Consider the following 13,020-nt stretch of genomic DNA (forward strand, 5'->3'; position numbering starts at 1 on the left):
GAAAACAAGACTGTTGAAGTTGAGATTCCTCACGGATTGATTGTAACTTTTAGGTGTATCTGGGTACCTCTTGTTTCCTCTAGGAGTAGGGTGGATCATTGAACTACATGATTATTCTAGTCTATAAGAAAAGTAACATATGGAACTTTTATATTTGGTTTATTTTTTTCACAGTCATACTGCTATTTATAAGGCTTTTGACCTTTCAGCTGAGATCTTAGAGTGATTTGCTATGTTTAAGTTCATGAATATAAATAACTAGCTACTGTTTTTTGTTACTAGGAAAGGAAATGTTCCTATCCTCACTCCTCTCACTACTTTGTACTGAAATCTATGTACATCTCTTTGCTATAAAATTGTACTCTTGGTTTCAAATGTATTTTCCTTTACTTCATTTTCTGTATCTTTAACTTGTATTTCATGTGCTTACCTCTGTTGCAGCAGGAAGAATGGTATAAAAATGAAAAACATCAACATGTGCTGCTTCACATGTGACGAGAAAAGAATAAGGGCTATCATGATTGCTTGAATTCAGACTTTGCACTGGAAGGAAAGTAAACTCGAATTTTTTAGTTCTAATAAACATCTTGGGAACTGGACTCTTTTTAAAAAAAGGTAAATCAAATTCAATTACATATTTTTATTTTTTGGTTGATCTAGGAAACTTGTTTTGGAGTTGTTTGTATCTAGCACTATTGTTCTCACTCAGTTCCGTGGCATTTTGAGATACCCAGTGTTATTCTCTGCTCTCCTTGCAAGTAGACTTCTTGTTATAATGCCTAGGTTTTATATTTGTAGGAAAAAAATCAGAAATCTGTTACAGATTTCTTTTTTCAGTTTGAAATCTTTCGTTTTAAAGATTTCATTTTAAATTGTTTTCCCATGCCCGATGGGAACATGATTTCTGTTTATGGCTCGTCTTTAATTATTACTTTTAGAAACTGGCTTTATCCTTAAATTTGTGATTTTTATTTCCTGGTGAAGATGAAGGAGAAAAACAAAACCTGCCCAGAGGTGACAAGTACCTGCATTTTAGTATATGTCTTTTCAAAGATAGGTCTGTCTAGTACACGGCAGGTCATATAGTTGGGTCTTTCTAATCTCAGTGTTCTACTAGTTTGTAGCAGGAAGTCAGATCTTTTCCGAGACATGACCCTCTGTAACAATTTTCAGTAGAAGTCCCTGACTGTGAGGGGCTTCTTGCATATTTGCATTCGTGCTATAGCCCTATCATTCCTGTAGCTGTGGGGTCTGCTGCCCTGCCATCCATCTGCACCACTGCCCGTTGCTCTGCTGCTGCTGACCGGCTCTGCCCACGCTGATGTCTTCTGAATTGCTGGCCTTCACACAGTACGTAGACCATGCCTACCATGGTAGCAACCGAATTCCTGTGGAGTTTCATCTTCGGTCTTCTCTCTCTGGCCATCAGGGAAACCTGTGGTTCTTGTGGCCAACTCCTTGAGAAAGGTTTCTACAGAGGAACAGCTGGGGACTTGGTGGCAGAATTATTTCCTCTATTTCACAACCATTCCCTTCCTAGAATTTACAGGCACTTCAGGGTGGGTAGGTACCTGGGTGTTGGAGAAGGGCAGCGTTGGGGGGCCATGAGATGGTTGAGTGCAGTCTGTCACACTACCTGGCAGTCCCTGTGGAGGTGACCAGGAGTGGGGGAGGTATTCCTCTTTAATTTAGGAGGGAAATGCCTCTTGCCTCATAGGAGTGTGAGCTTTGCACTTAGTACAGCACCTGGTATAGAGGAGGCCTCCATAATTACTGGTTGTGTGGATTGTTGAATCAGCATATATCATGTAAAGAGCTAGGTACTGAGAGGGGATTAAAAAGTATGATATATTATTACAATTAAGTTGCTTTTCTCAGATCTATAGTTTCTGTTGTTGTTTTTTTTTTAATATAGTCTTAATTGGTATAGTATAGTTGTAGAGACAAGAAATACCCACAAATGTAAAGATCAGCTGAGAAGAGGAAAAAGTGAGTGCTGTGGGGATTCTGAGGGTGGAAAGCGTGTTGAAATTGCTTAGCCTTGTCCCCCTTATGAAGCTGGGGTGAGGAAGGATCGTCAGTGGTCCTTGTGGTATGGGACGTGGGGCCTGGGGATGGATTAGACCAGAAGAGCAGAGGAGTGAGGGAACAGGGGGCTTGCGGGACCCAACCCAAAACTGCAGGGAGGGCTGGTGCAGCTGAGGTGTTCTGAGATCCTCTGCACCATGGTTATGCACCCTTTTCACCATGACCTCTCCACCCTGTCCTCCACGGAAGCCTGGAGTTGGGTTTGAGTAGATTGTCCAGGTATGGAAGAGATGTTACTGTGCTCTGGCTCTTTGCTTTCTCTTCGTGACTTTGAGCTTTGATAAGGTTAACAAAAAGGAAATGTGATGTCTTTCCTTTTACTCCACCCTAGGCTATTGTAATTGGTGATCTGTTTTCTCATCTCCCCTTTTTGAAGGAGTCCTTTGGAGAAAAATGTACTGCTTAAATCAACCCCAGCTGTTCTTCTATGCAAAGAACTCTTACGGATACTAGCCAAAAAAAAAAAGCGAATTAAACTGAAAGCTCATCTGCAGCTCCGAAAAACAAAGACATGGAGTTTTGAGGAGTGAAGGGAGCATGGTGTCGGCCATGGGTGATCAAGACACAGCCGGACAATGTGGATCAATTTCTTTAATCTGCGGCTTTTCTGCTGTTTGCTTGCAGTATTGATGGTGGTGGTGCTGGTCATCAATGTTACTCAGGTAGAGGTGAGTACTCAGCATACTCCTTCATGACTAAGGGAACCAAATCTAGGGATTTGGGGCTAACTAGCCAAGAAAATGTTGATCATCAGGAAACTCATCCCAGTCATAGTTCTTGTTTTCTTTAAATAAGTATTTGAGTGCCTTCAATGGTTATATACTGTGCTAGTCACCAAGGGTGCAGTGGTTTCTTCACTGTGGAGCTCATATTCCAAATGTGCATGGGAGAAAATAAGAGTAATAAGTAATCATAATCTATAATATAGTAATAGTAAGTGAGAAGTGCTGTAGCGAAAGGAAAGTGGGTTACCCTCAAGTACCTTTAGAGTGGTGAAGGAAAGCCCTTTCAAGGAGGGGACCTTTTAGCTCACTCCTAGCAGAAATTGAAGGAGTATTTCAGGGGCAGGAGTTGACGATGGGTCTGTTTTGAGGACTACTGTGTGGAACTCAGGGGCAGGGGCTGTGTCTTACTGAACCCTCACAGGTGCCTGGCACTAAGAAGGCCCTTAGTAGTAGTCCCCTTCCCCCTCTCTGCCATTCCCTGCATGAACACACACATCACCAAAAGCTAGTGAAGTAGTTTCTGTATAAAATGATGCTGCCCCTTTTATTTTGTTGGCTTGTGGTACTTCTCAGGTTACAGGTCCAACTTCATGATGGTATTTCTTTGCTTACTGGATTTTGCAGTAGACTGATTGATTGTGTCCCCCTAAACATCCCAGCCCTGTGGGAGCTCAGGTTACTGTTCTCTTTCCTGCATTCAGGTGGTTCTTTCGCCAGCCTCTAGGAGTTTCTTTACACACACACGCTCTTTACTACTCTGCTGAATGTTGGAGCGGAACCCTCTGTAGATCTCCTGAGTTCTCTCTGTGCTGCTCTCTCCTCCTGTTACTCTGCTCTGTGGGTTCTGGTCAGCTTGCCCTTTAAGACTCCCAGCCCCATCTCCTCAACATAGCCAGTTCACCAGGCTCCACCTGGGTTCCCCTCCTTATGCTGCAGCCTGGAGATGCTCTTAAGGCTGTAGGCAAAGGGCATTCAATCATGGGGATACTGCCTTTATTTCCCATCTTTCAGGCATCATTTTCTTTTGTTGTCTGGTGTCCAGTGTTTCAGGTGGAAGGTAAATCTCACTGTTTCTTTTGCAGTGAATTTGGGGGAAAGAGTAGAAAAGCTGGAGAGGAGGATTACTGGACCAAGGTGGGGAGGAGAGGATGGGATCCAGAGCACAAATGGAGCATGTAACTGTAGGATGAGGGACATGGTACATCATGAATGTTCTTGTTATCATTTCATCATTAATTATGTTGGAGGAGCCATGCTTCTTCCTCTGACCTAAGAGGAAAGGATGTCATGATGGTTGGCAATGTAGATATATTTGATGCTGGAAGCTAAGACTCTGAGGGAGTTCCTGCCTGTGGAGGAGGTGGAAGATGAAGGGAGGGTGAAGGCCAGGAGGTCTGTACGCAGGGGCTTGAAAGAACAGGGGTGGGAGATGGCGCTGACCTTGCAGGATGGTAAGAGGGGTAATGACTTTCGAGACCATACGTGTACGTGGCACTCACCTATGTTGGCTTAGTGAGGGTTATGTTTTGTTCACCACGTTCAACAGCCTGGGTGTAAGAACAGAGAAGATAGTTGTTAGTGTAGGATGGGTGAAGGGATAGAAAAGGGAGACAGAGAGACTTGAGAGGGTAGACCAGAGTCGTGAAGGCATGTTAGGAATTATTGTTAGGAATTCCCCTAATGGTCCTGCTTCAGTTCTTGGAAACTTCTGGACTGAATGTCAGCTAACAGCACCTCTAGTTACCTGCACAGACATAAACTGAACAATAATGGAGAAGGGAGGTAGCAGTAATAAATGATGGAGGACAATTTTGATATAGAAAATAATAAATAAATCTTTTGGTGGTAAAATGTTTTCTCTTGTCTAAAGAGGTCATCTTGTCCAGGCTGACAATATTGTCATGATTTTTAGGTTGTTCAGTTTATTACTGTTATGATAACTGATAGAGGCTTGGGGTGAGGAGTAGGGAGTGGGAAAGGCTCTGAAACCTGGCAGTCTCCCATCCTTTACCTTTGTTTCATCCTGTGCTTCTTATCCTGACTATACTCATCTTGCAATTAGAGTATCCAAGCATTTTCTAAAAAGCACAGGCTCAATTTTAATTAAAAATATCACATACGAAGATTAACCTTCACAGGTGGTGAGGGGAGAGAAAGCATTTTCAGATGTGCCAAATTCAGAGTTGGTTAAGATAAACAAACAAAACAAACAATGCTAAACATGGCAAGTATTCTTTCCATTGGTAACAGGTCTCCTTCACATTTTTGTTTCCTTATCTCATGCTTTAAGTTAGTCTCCTTCATATTGTATGTATGGAGATTTTTGCAGTTTAAGAAATACTTCGTTTGTCATGACTATTAAATTTTTAGTTTTCCAACATAAAATGTGGTTAGATATTTTAATTTTTTCAGCCTCTAAAACATTAATAAATATTTTTAAATGAAATTTGAATAAATTGAAAATAATTCATGGGGCTTTTAAAAAATACAAATCCTAAGACATCTCATCTGCCCCATCTCAAATGTATCACACAAAAATCCCCGTATTTCCTAAGATTTAGCCAAATTCAGTTAGATGAGTAGAGGAACAAATAAAACCCATGAACAAGCAAAACCTCCCTAGTTAGATGATTGTGAATAGAACACTTACTACAGTGAATTCACAGATTTGTGAATTTCTAAAAGTCTCTGAATGTAAAGGATTTGTTGTCATGTTGGTATATATAGTAGGCTGAGTAAGCCCTCCAAAGATGTCAATGTTTCAATTCCCAGAACCTGCAAATATGTTAACTTATCTGATAAAAGAGATTGTGCAGACAAGATTAAGTTAAGGATCTTGAGATAGGGATATTATCCAGGATGATCTGAGTGGGCCCAATGTAATCACCTGGGTCCTTATCAGAGAGTGGCAAGAAAATGGAGGTGATGTGATGATGGAAGTGGAGATAGAGTGATGCAGGTTGAAACCATGGTGGGGGAAAACACATATGAGGAGAAGGTATATGTGTTACTATTAGCAAAAGATTGTAGGGAGAATCATCTATTATTTTTCTGGTAAGCTCTCATTGAGCATGACCTGTATTTATTTGTCTTCTCTTTATTCATTGATATTTTAAATACATATTTTTTTCTCATTATAAAAATAATACCAGTGTATTAGGGCTTTTGGCTGCAAGTAAAGAACCTGATTCAATCTGGCTTTAGTGTTAAGGAATATTGTTCATTTAGAATAGAATAGAATAGGAGGCTGGGCATAGTTCATTTTGCTGTGTTGGGCATATTCAGGCTCTGTTTCTCTGTAAGTCTCAGCTGCGCCCTCTTTTGTGCGTTAGCTTTTATCTATGGCATCTTCTTTCTTCGTTGGATTGTAGGTTGCTGCCATAACAACGGGTGGTTGCTTTCTTGTACATATCCAGCTTGAGAGACACATTTGTTCTGTCAAAACCTTCTCACAAGTTACTTGCATTTTTTTATTTCAAAGTAGAAGTCAGATAGCTGTTACCAGAGTACTGATGGTGTCTGGATTTGGCTGCATGCATTTTTTGTAGTCCAGAATTGGGTCACAGGCCCATTCCTGAATCAGTCACTTGGGATTATCCTCTCATCAGTCAGGCCCACCCCTGAGCTGACAGGTCAGTAAGCTGCAGTGCTGGTTTTCAGTAGGCGAGGAGTGAAATGAATGTGGGACAGGCAATCACAATATTCACTTTAGTCCATGCCTTACAGTGACTCCAGGGGTGACCGTCGGTGTTTCCTCTTGGTTGTGAATCTAAAAAGATAGCAGACTTGAAGTTGCCCTTGTCACTGGCCTAGAATAGAGTTGTCATTTAGGAAAATTAAGCAAATTGACCCGTTTGCATTTTTTTCCAAGTAAAATTCAGGTGACTTAGCACCAAGTGTCTGATTATTCTTGGATTGGGTTGCATGGGTCAGGCTGCTGGTCTTGAATTGGTAGCTGGGTGGCCACGAAAGGAACATGAGTGACAGTGGGAGAAGAAGAGAGGAAAAAGATAGGAAGGAGAAGGGAGTATGTTGTGAGTGCATAGTGTGGTTTGGTTCTTAATGGTTGGTCATAGCCTCACAACTGAAAAGGAGAGGGAGGCTGGAATATTTCCTAAAAGATAATCAGTAGGTAAGGGAAATTTTTCTGTTCTTAAAAAATTGAGATGTAATAGACATATAATGTTGTATAAGTTTAAGGTGTACAATGTGTTGATTTGGTACATTTATATATTGAAATATGATTACCCCCATAGTGTTAGCTAATACTTATCACATCACTTAATTATCATTTCTTTTTATGGTGAGAACAACTAAGATCTTATCTCTTAGCAACTTTGAAGTTTATTACATAAACTTACTGTATTTATATCAACACAACAGTACAGTGTTGTTGACTATAATCACTATGCTGTGCATTAGATCTCCAGGACTATTTATCTACTAGTTGCAAGTTGTACCCTTAAACAATATCTCGCATTCCCCAATCCCCCAGCCCCTGGCGGTCACCATTCTACTCTCTGTTTTTACAAGTTCAGCTTTTTTAGATTCCACATCTAAGTGGTATACAGTATTTGTCTTCCCTGTCTGACTCATCTTACTTAACATAATATTCTGAAGGATAACTTTTCTGGGTAGAGTATTCTTGGTTGGCAATTTTTTTTCTTTCAACACTTGGGATATGTCATTCCACTCTCTCCTGGCTTGTAGAGTTTCTGCTTAGAAATCTACTGATAGCCTAATGGGCATTCTTTTGTAGATTACAATCTTTTTTCCTTTGGATGCTTTTAGGATTCTCTTTATCCTTGTTTTTTTTTTTTTTTTTTTTTGACAGTTTCATTATAATGTGAATTGGAGAAGGTCTTTTTGCATAGAGATAATAGGATGATCTACTAGCTTCTTGAATTTGGTTGTCCAAGTATATCCCTAGGTTTGGAAAGTTCTCTGTTATTTCTTTAAACTCTCTGTCCCTCTTTTCCTTTCTCAAACCCTGAGTATACTAATATGTGTATGTTTGGTGGTGTCTTATGGATCATATGGGCTTTCTAAGCTCTTTTTCATTCTATTTGTCTGTGTTATCTTCTGATTGGTTTATTTCAAAGTTCCTGTCCTCCAGCTCACTTATTCTGTCTTCCATTTGATCTCCCTTGCTGTAGATGCTCTATGTTGCATTTTTTATTTTATTCATTGAATTTTTCAGCTCTAGAATTTCATTGCCTTATTCTTTATGATTTCTGTCTCTTTGTAAATTTCTGGTTTTGTTCATATATTTCATTGAATTGTTTGTCCATGTTTTGTTGTAGCTTACTGAGTTTCTCAGTAATTATCTTGAATTCTTTCTCATCTGGGTCGCTAAGTTCTGTACCTTAGAGCTTGGTTATTGGAGGATTATTGTTACCTTTTGGTGATGACATGCTTCCTTGATTCTTTATGTTCCTTGTGGTTTTGTGTTGCTGCTTTCACATCTGAAGTAGCAGACACCTCTTCATATCTTACTAGGTAAACTGTTCATCAGTCCTATTATGTCTGTTTTTTCTGCCCTTGTATGGGTATACCTGCTTCATATATCTTTCTTTTTCTAGTGGCACAGTTCTCAAACTTTCATGTCTCCTCTGGTTTTTACACCCCAACAGGCTGGCTGCTGATAATCTTTTGTTTTCCAGAAGGTGGTACTATAGCTCAAGTTTGTGTTTCTCCCTTGCCCACAGATCCTGGTCTGTTTTTCTGATAGTGCTCTGTTTAGCAGTCTCACCTGCTGCCTCATGTGGGAGCATACACAAAGAGCTGGTTGCAGAATGGGAGGAGGTGTGGATTTAGCACTCAGGGTGTTGGGGGTGCTGGTGGGCTCTGTGGGGAGATTGTTGGGTGAGGTTCTCCCACAGGCTCATGGGTGGATTTCCTGCTAAAGTCCTGAACGCAGTTAGCAGGGACTGTGTGCCTTCAATGCCCTTTGTTATTCTTATCTGCCTCTTTCCTGGTCTCTTCCCTCCCACCAGTCTTGGAGGTCCCACTAAAGTCCTCTGGGTGCTGCTGGAGTTAAATGGGTTTCTCTGAATGGGGGTAGCTGGACACTAACTCACCACTCTCCTTTTCCCTCTTGGGAGAGGATGCTGCTGGATGATTCAGCCCTGGGCTTGTTATGTTGGGGGAGCGACAGTGCTGGCAAAGTTCCTCTTACCCTCTCCATTGCATCCAAACCTGTTTTTTGTTTTTTTTTTTCCTTTCTGGAATTTCCCTTTTGGAAGGCTAGATTTCCAAAACTTCTTTCTCGCTTGTTGGTCAGCACACTCCAGGTTTTCCCTGACTGTGGCCAAGAGGGGTTGGGGCGAGGTCACTGGCTCTGCAGTCTGCACTTACCTTTTATCTATTAGCAGATACACATGTGGCTGAGAGTCCTCCTAGGCCCCTTGGTGCATGGTGCGGGATCCCACGGTTCCCACAGAGGCACTTCTGTTTGTGGATGGGTGCCTAATTTGTTGTTAAAAAGGGAAACAGAAAAGGAGGAGTGTCTTATGCCACGTCATGATGCTGAGGTCAGCTCTTCTAGAGGAAAATTTTCAAAGTCATTATTACCCTTTTTAATGAACAAATACTACTATGTATTCCTTTAAAATGAGGATACCTAATCAAATTCTTTCAATTGAGAGTGTCTGGATGTAAGTATAAAATGAAAGGGATAAGATACAGAATCTAAGAAGATCATTAAAAATCTTTCTGTATTTTGGGATTATTTTTACTTTGGGATTATGTTTACCTTGTATAGGATTTTGAAGTGGTTTGGCATAGATGGGGAGCCTGAAGCCTTGCTTAAGTGGTTTGTAATGGCTAATACTGTTTATTGAGGAGAGTGACTTTCGGTTTTGCCTTGCTGTTGTTCTCCCTTGCAATTTAACTTATTGTGTAATGTAAGATAGAGTTTCCTGGGTTAGGTACCCAAAAGCTTCTGCAACCAGTACCAATGTGTGGAGGAAGCATTTTTTTCACACCACCAGGCAATTCTTGGACACTGGCAGAGCAACCTATGATTCAACTCAGTTCTGACACTGTAGCCAAGCAGGACCTTATGGGGCCTTCACGGGACAGACCCCTCCCCCTGTTACTGGAGAGTAGGTTTTTGCCTCGTAGCAGAAAGAATTCAGAGATAAGGTGCAGAGGCCAAGAAAGCAAAGCAAGGATTTATTAGTGATAGGATGCTCTCAAGGGGAGAGTGGGCAAACCCAGGTGAGCAGCTCTGCTGAGTTTCTTTGGCAAGCTGGTTACATGGGGTGTAAAAATGAATAAGTGGGATATTCACTGAGGAGAGAGGGGTTTGGGATCGTATCTTTGATTTTCATCCCAGCTCCATCTTCCTGAGGGGAAGAGGGATTTTTGTCCTCATTTAGTCTGGATCAGAAGTGTCATGGTGTTGGTACGTGATGGGTACTTCTAACCTACGGGGCTAATTTTATTGTAATGAGGGCATAACGAACAAAAGGTTACGTTCAAACGCTAGAGATTCCCATCTTTTCCCACCCTTCTTCATCTGCCTCCAGGACACTCATCATCCCAAAATGTGTGCTTTTGTATTAGTCTAGAGGTTCCTAGGTTTCTCTCTCTGTCCAAGGACCCCCTGTTGTTTACAGGATGTATGGTTTCCTGCCATTTGTCCTGTGGCCCTCTTTCTCTGCTCATACCTAGTTACCTGCCTGCTCTAACACCCCCGTGTCCTCTGCCTGCCTCTCATTTGTAGGAAAGCTATAGTCTCCTAAGCCTCCCCTGAGTCACGAAAGCCTGGCTCAAGAATTAATGATTGAAAGGATGTGAATGTGTAGTGAAAAAGTAGCAGTTGGGCCAGGAGAACTGGTAACAAGGGAAACAGTTAGTCAGCCATAGGGCAGTCACAGAATATTTAGTTCCTGCCTGAAGTATGTAGGTAGCAATATCTGATGCCCATTTCCTAAGTTGTTTTACAGATGCTAAAATCCCCACCAAATGGAAGAAATTAACTACTTGATGACCATGAGCACATAGCCCCCAGATCTACTGGAGCCTGAGGATTGATAACATTAATCCCTGTGACACCACCCTGTTACCTTGCCATCAACCAGTCAGGGCACTGTGCACGAGCGGGTCACATACCCTGTGACTCCCCTCCTCACCTTGCCTTCAGAAGTGCTCTCCTGACAAGCATTCAGGAGTCTTAGTGTTTTTGAGCATTAGTTGCCCTGGACTCCTTGTTGGCACCTTACGATAAACACTGCCCTTTCCTTCCCCACAAGCCACTGAAAAGACTGGCTTTACTGTGCTCAGGCGAGTGGACCCAAGTTTGGTTTGGTAACAACACTGTCTATCTGGAGACAGCGTCAGGTCCCACAGGTTAAGGCTCAGTCCTACAAGACTCCCCCAAGCCTGCCCCTGCAGATGCCAGTCGTAATTCCAGGTTGTCACCTGTGCTTCTGACTGACTGTCTATAGACCAGAGGTTCCAATGGCTCCTGCCTTGGCTTCAGTTAATTTTCTAGAGCAGCTCACAGAAATCAGAGAAACATTTTACTTACACGATTCCTGGTTTATTTTAAAAAGCAATAAGTCTGGAACAGCCAGATGGAGGAGATGTGTAGAACAAGGTATGTGGGGAGCTTCCATGCTCTGAGTGAGCCACCCTCCTTGAATCTCCATATGTTCATCAACCTGGAAGCTCTCCAAACCCCATCCTTTTGGGTTTTTATGGAGGCTTCATTCCTTAGGCACAATTGATTAAGTCATTGGCCATTGGTGGTTGATTCAGCCTCCAGCCACTCTCCTTTTCCTGGAGGTCAGGGGTGGGACTGAAAGTTCCAACCCTCTAATCAAGGTTGGTTCCCCTGACAATCAGCCCCCATCCTCAGATGCTTTCCAAAAGCTACCTCATTAACATAAACCCAGTTGTGGTAGAAAGGAGCTTGTTATGAATAACAAGACATCCATTTCCCCTTTAGGCTCTGAAAGTGTTTTCAGGAACTGAGAACAGAAAACCGAATGTTACAGCCAAAGATGCTCCCATTGCTCTTATCACTGAGGAAATTCAAAGGGTTTTGGGAGCTGTGAGCCAGGAACTATAGATGAAGACCAAACATACATTTCTTACAAATTACAATTTTGCAGGTACATAACTCTTTTTCCCATCCATTTGTTCATCTGTCCTTCTGTTTATTAAGAAAGTAGTGAATGACACCAGTCAGAATGGCCATCATTCAAAAATCCACAAATGACAAATGCTGGAGAGGCTGTGGAGAAAGGGGAACCCTCCTACACTGCTGGTGGGAATGCAGTTTGGTGCAGCCACTATGGAAAACAATGTGGAGATTCCTCAAAAGACTAGGAATAGACTTACCATATGACCCAGGAATCCCACTCCTGGGCTTGTATCCAGAAGGAAATCTACTTCAGGATGACACCTGCACCCCAATGTTCATAGCAGCACTATTTACAATAGCCAAAACATGGAAACAGCCTAAATGTCCATCAACAGGTGACTGGATAAAGAAGAGGTGGTATATTTATACAATGGAATACTACTCAGCCATAAAAACTGACAACATAATGCCATTTGCAGCAACATGGATGCTCCTGGAGAATGTCATTCTAAGTGAAGTAAGCCAGAAAGAGAAAGAAAAATACCATATGAGATCGCTCATATGTGGAATCTAAAAAACAAAAACAAAAACAAACAAACAAACAAAAACAAAGCGTAAATAAAGGACAGAAATAGACTCACAGACAGAGAATACAGACTTGTGGTTACCGGGGGGTGGAGGGTGGGAAGGGATAGACTGGGATTTCAAAATTGTAGAATAGACTACACTGTATAGCACAGGGAAATATACACAAAATGTTATGATAACTCACAGAGAAAAAAATGTGACAGAGTGTGTATAAGTCCATGAATAACTGAAAAATTGTGCTGAACACTGGAATTTGACACAACATTGTAAAATGATTATAAATCAATAAAAAATGTTAAAAAAAAAAAAAAAGAAAGTAGTGAATGAAAAATATAAAACACTTCAAAGAATAGAGTGGCATTAAGTACCTAATTGAATTCCCTCCCCAGTCTTCACTCTTAGTGCTGTTTCTTTGATGTAATGGCCAGTTTTTAGTTATTTGGGTAGTTAGCACTGATTACACATTACATAGTTCTATCTTGATTTGTCACCTTCACACTCTACCTCCTGACTGTTCTACACCAG

The 13,020-nt window shown here is 41.5% G+C and overlaps 1 protein-coding gene across 1 annotated transcript in view; it reads left to right on the plus strand.

The window, feature by feature from the left end:
- Positions 1 to 13,020, plus strand: part of NXPE3 (neurexophilin and PC-esterase domain family member 3) — a 35,195-nt gene that overhangs the window by 2,485 nt on the left and 19,690 nt on the right. The window contains 3 exon segments of the mRNA XM_032478026.1: positions 442 to 615; positions 1,243 to 1,350; positions 2,465 to 2,756. Of these exon segments, the coding sequence (XP_032333917.1) occupies positions 2,664 to 2,756 (93 nt within the window). The 5' untranslated portion in view covers positions 442 to 615; positions 1,243 to 1,350; positions 2,465 to 2,663.

The sequence above is a fragment of the Camelus ferus genome, chromosome 1 (assembly GCF_009834535.1).
Source record: "Camelus ferus isolate YT-003-E chromosome 1, BCGSAC_Cfer_1.0, whole genome shotgun sequence".
In the NCBI taxonomy this organism is placed as follows: domain Eukaryota; kingdom Metazoa; phylum Chordata; class Mammalia; order Artiodactyla; family Camelidae; genus Camelus; species Camelus ferus.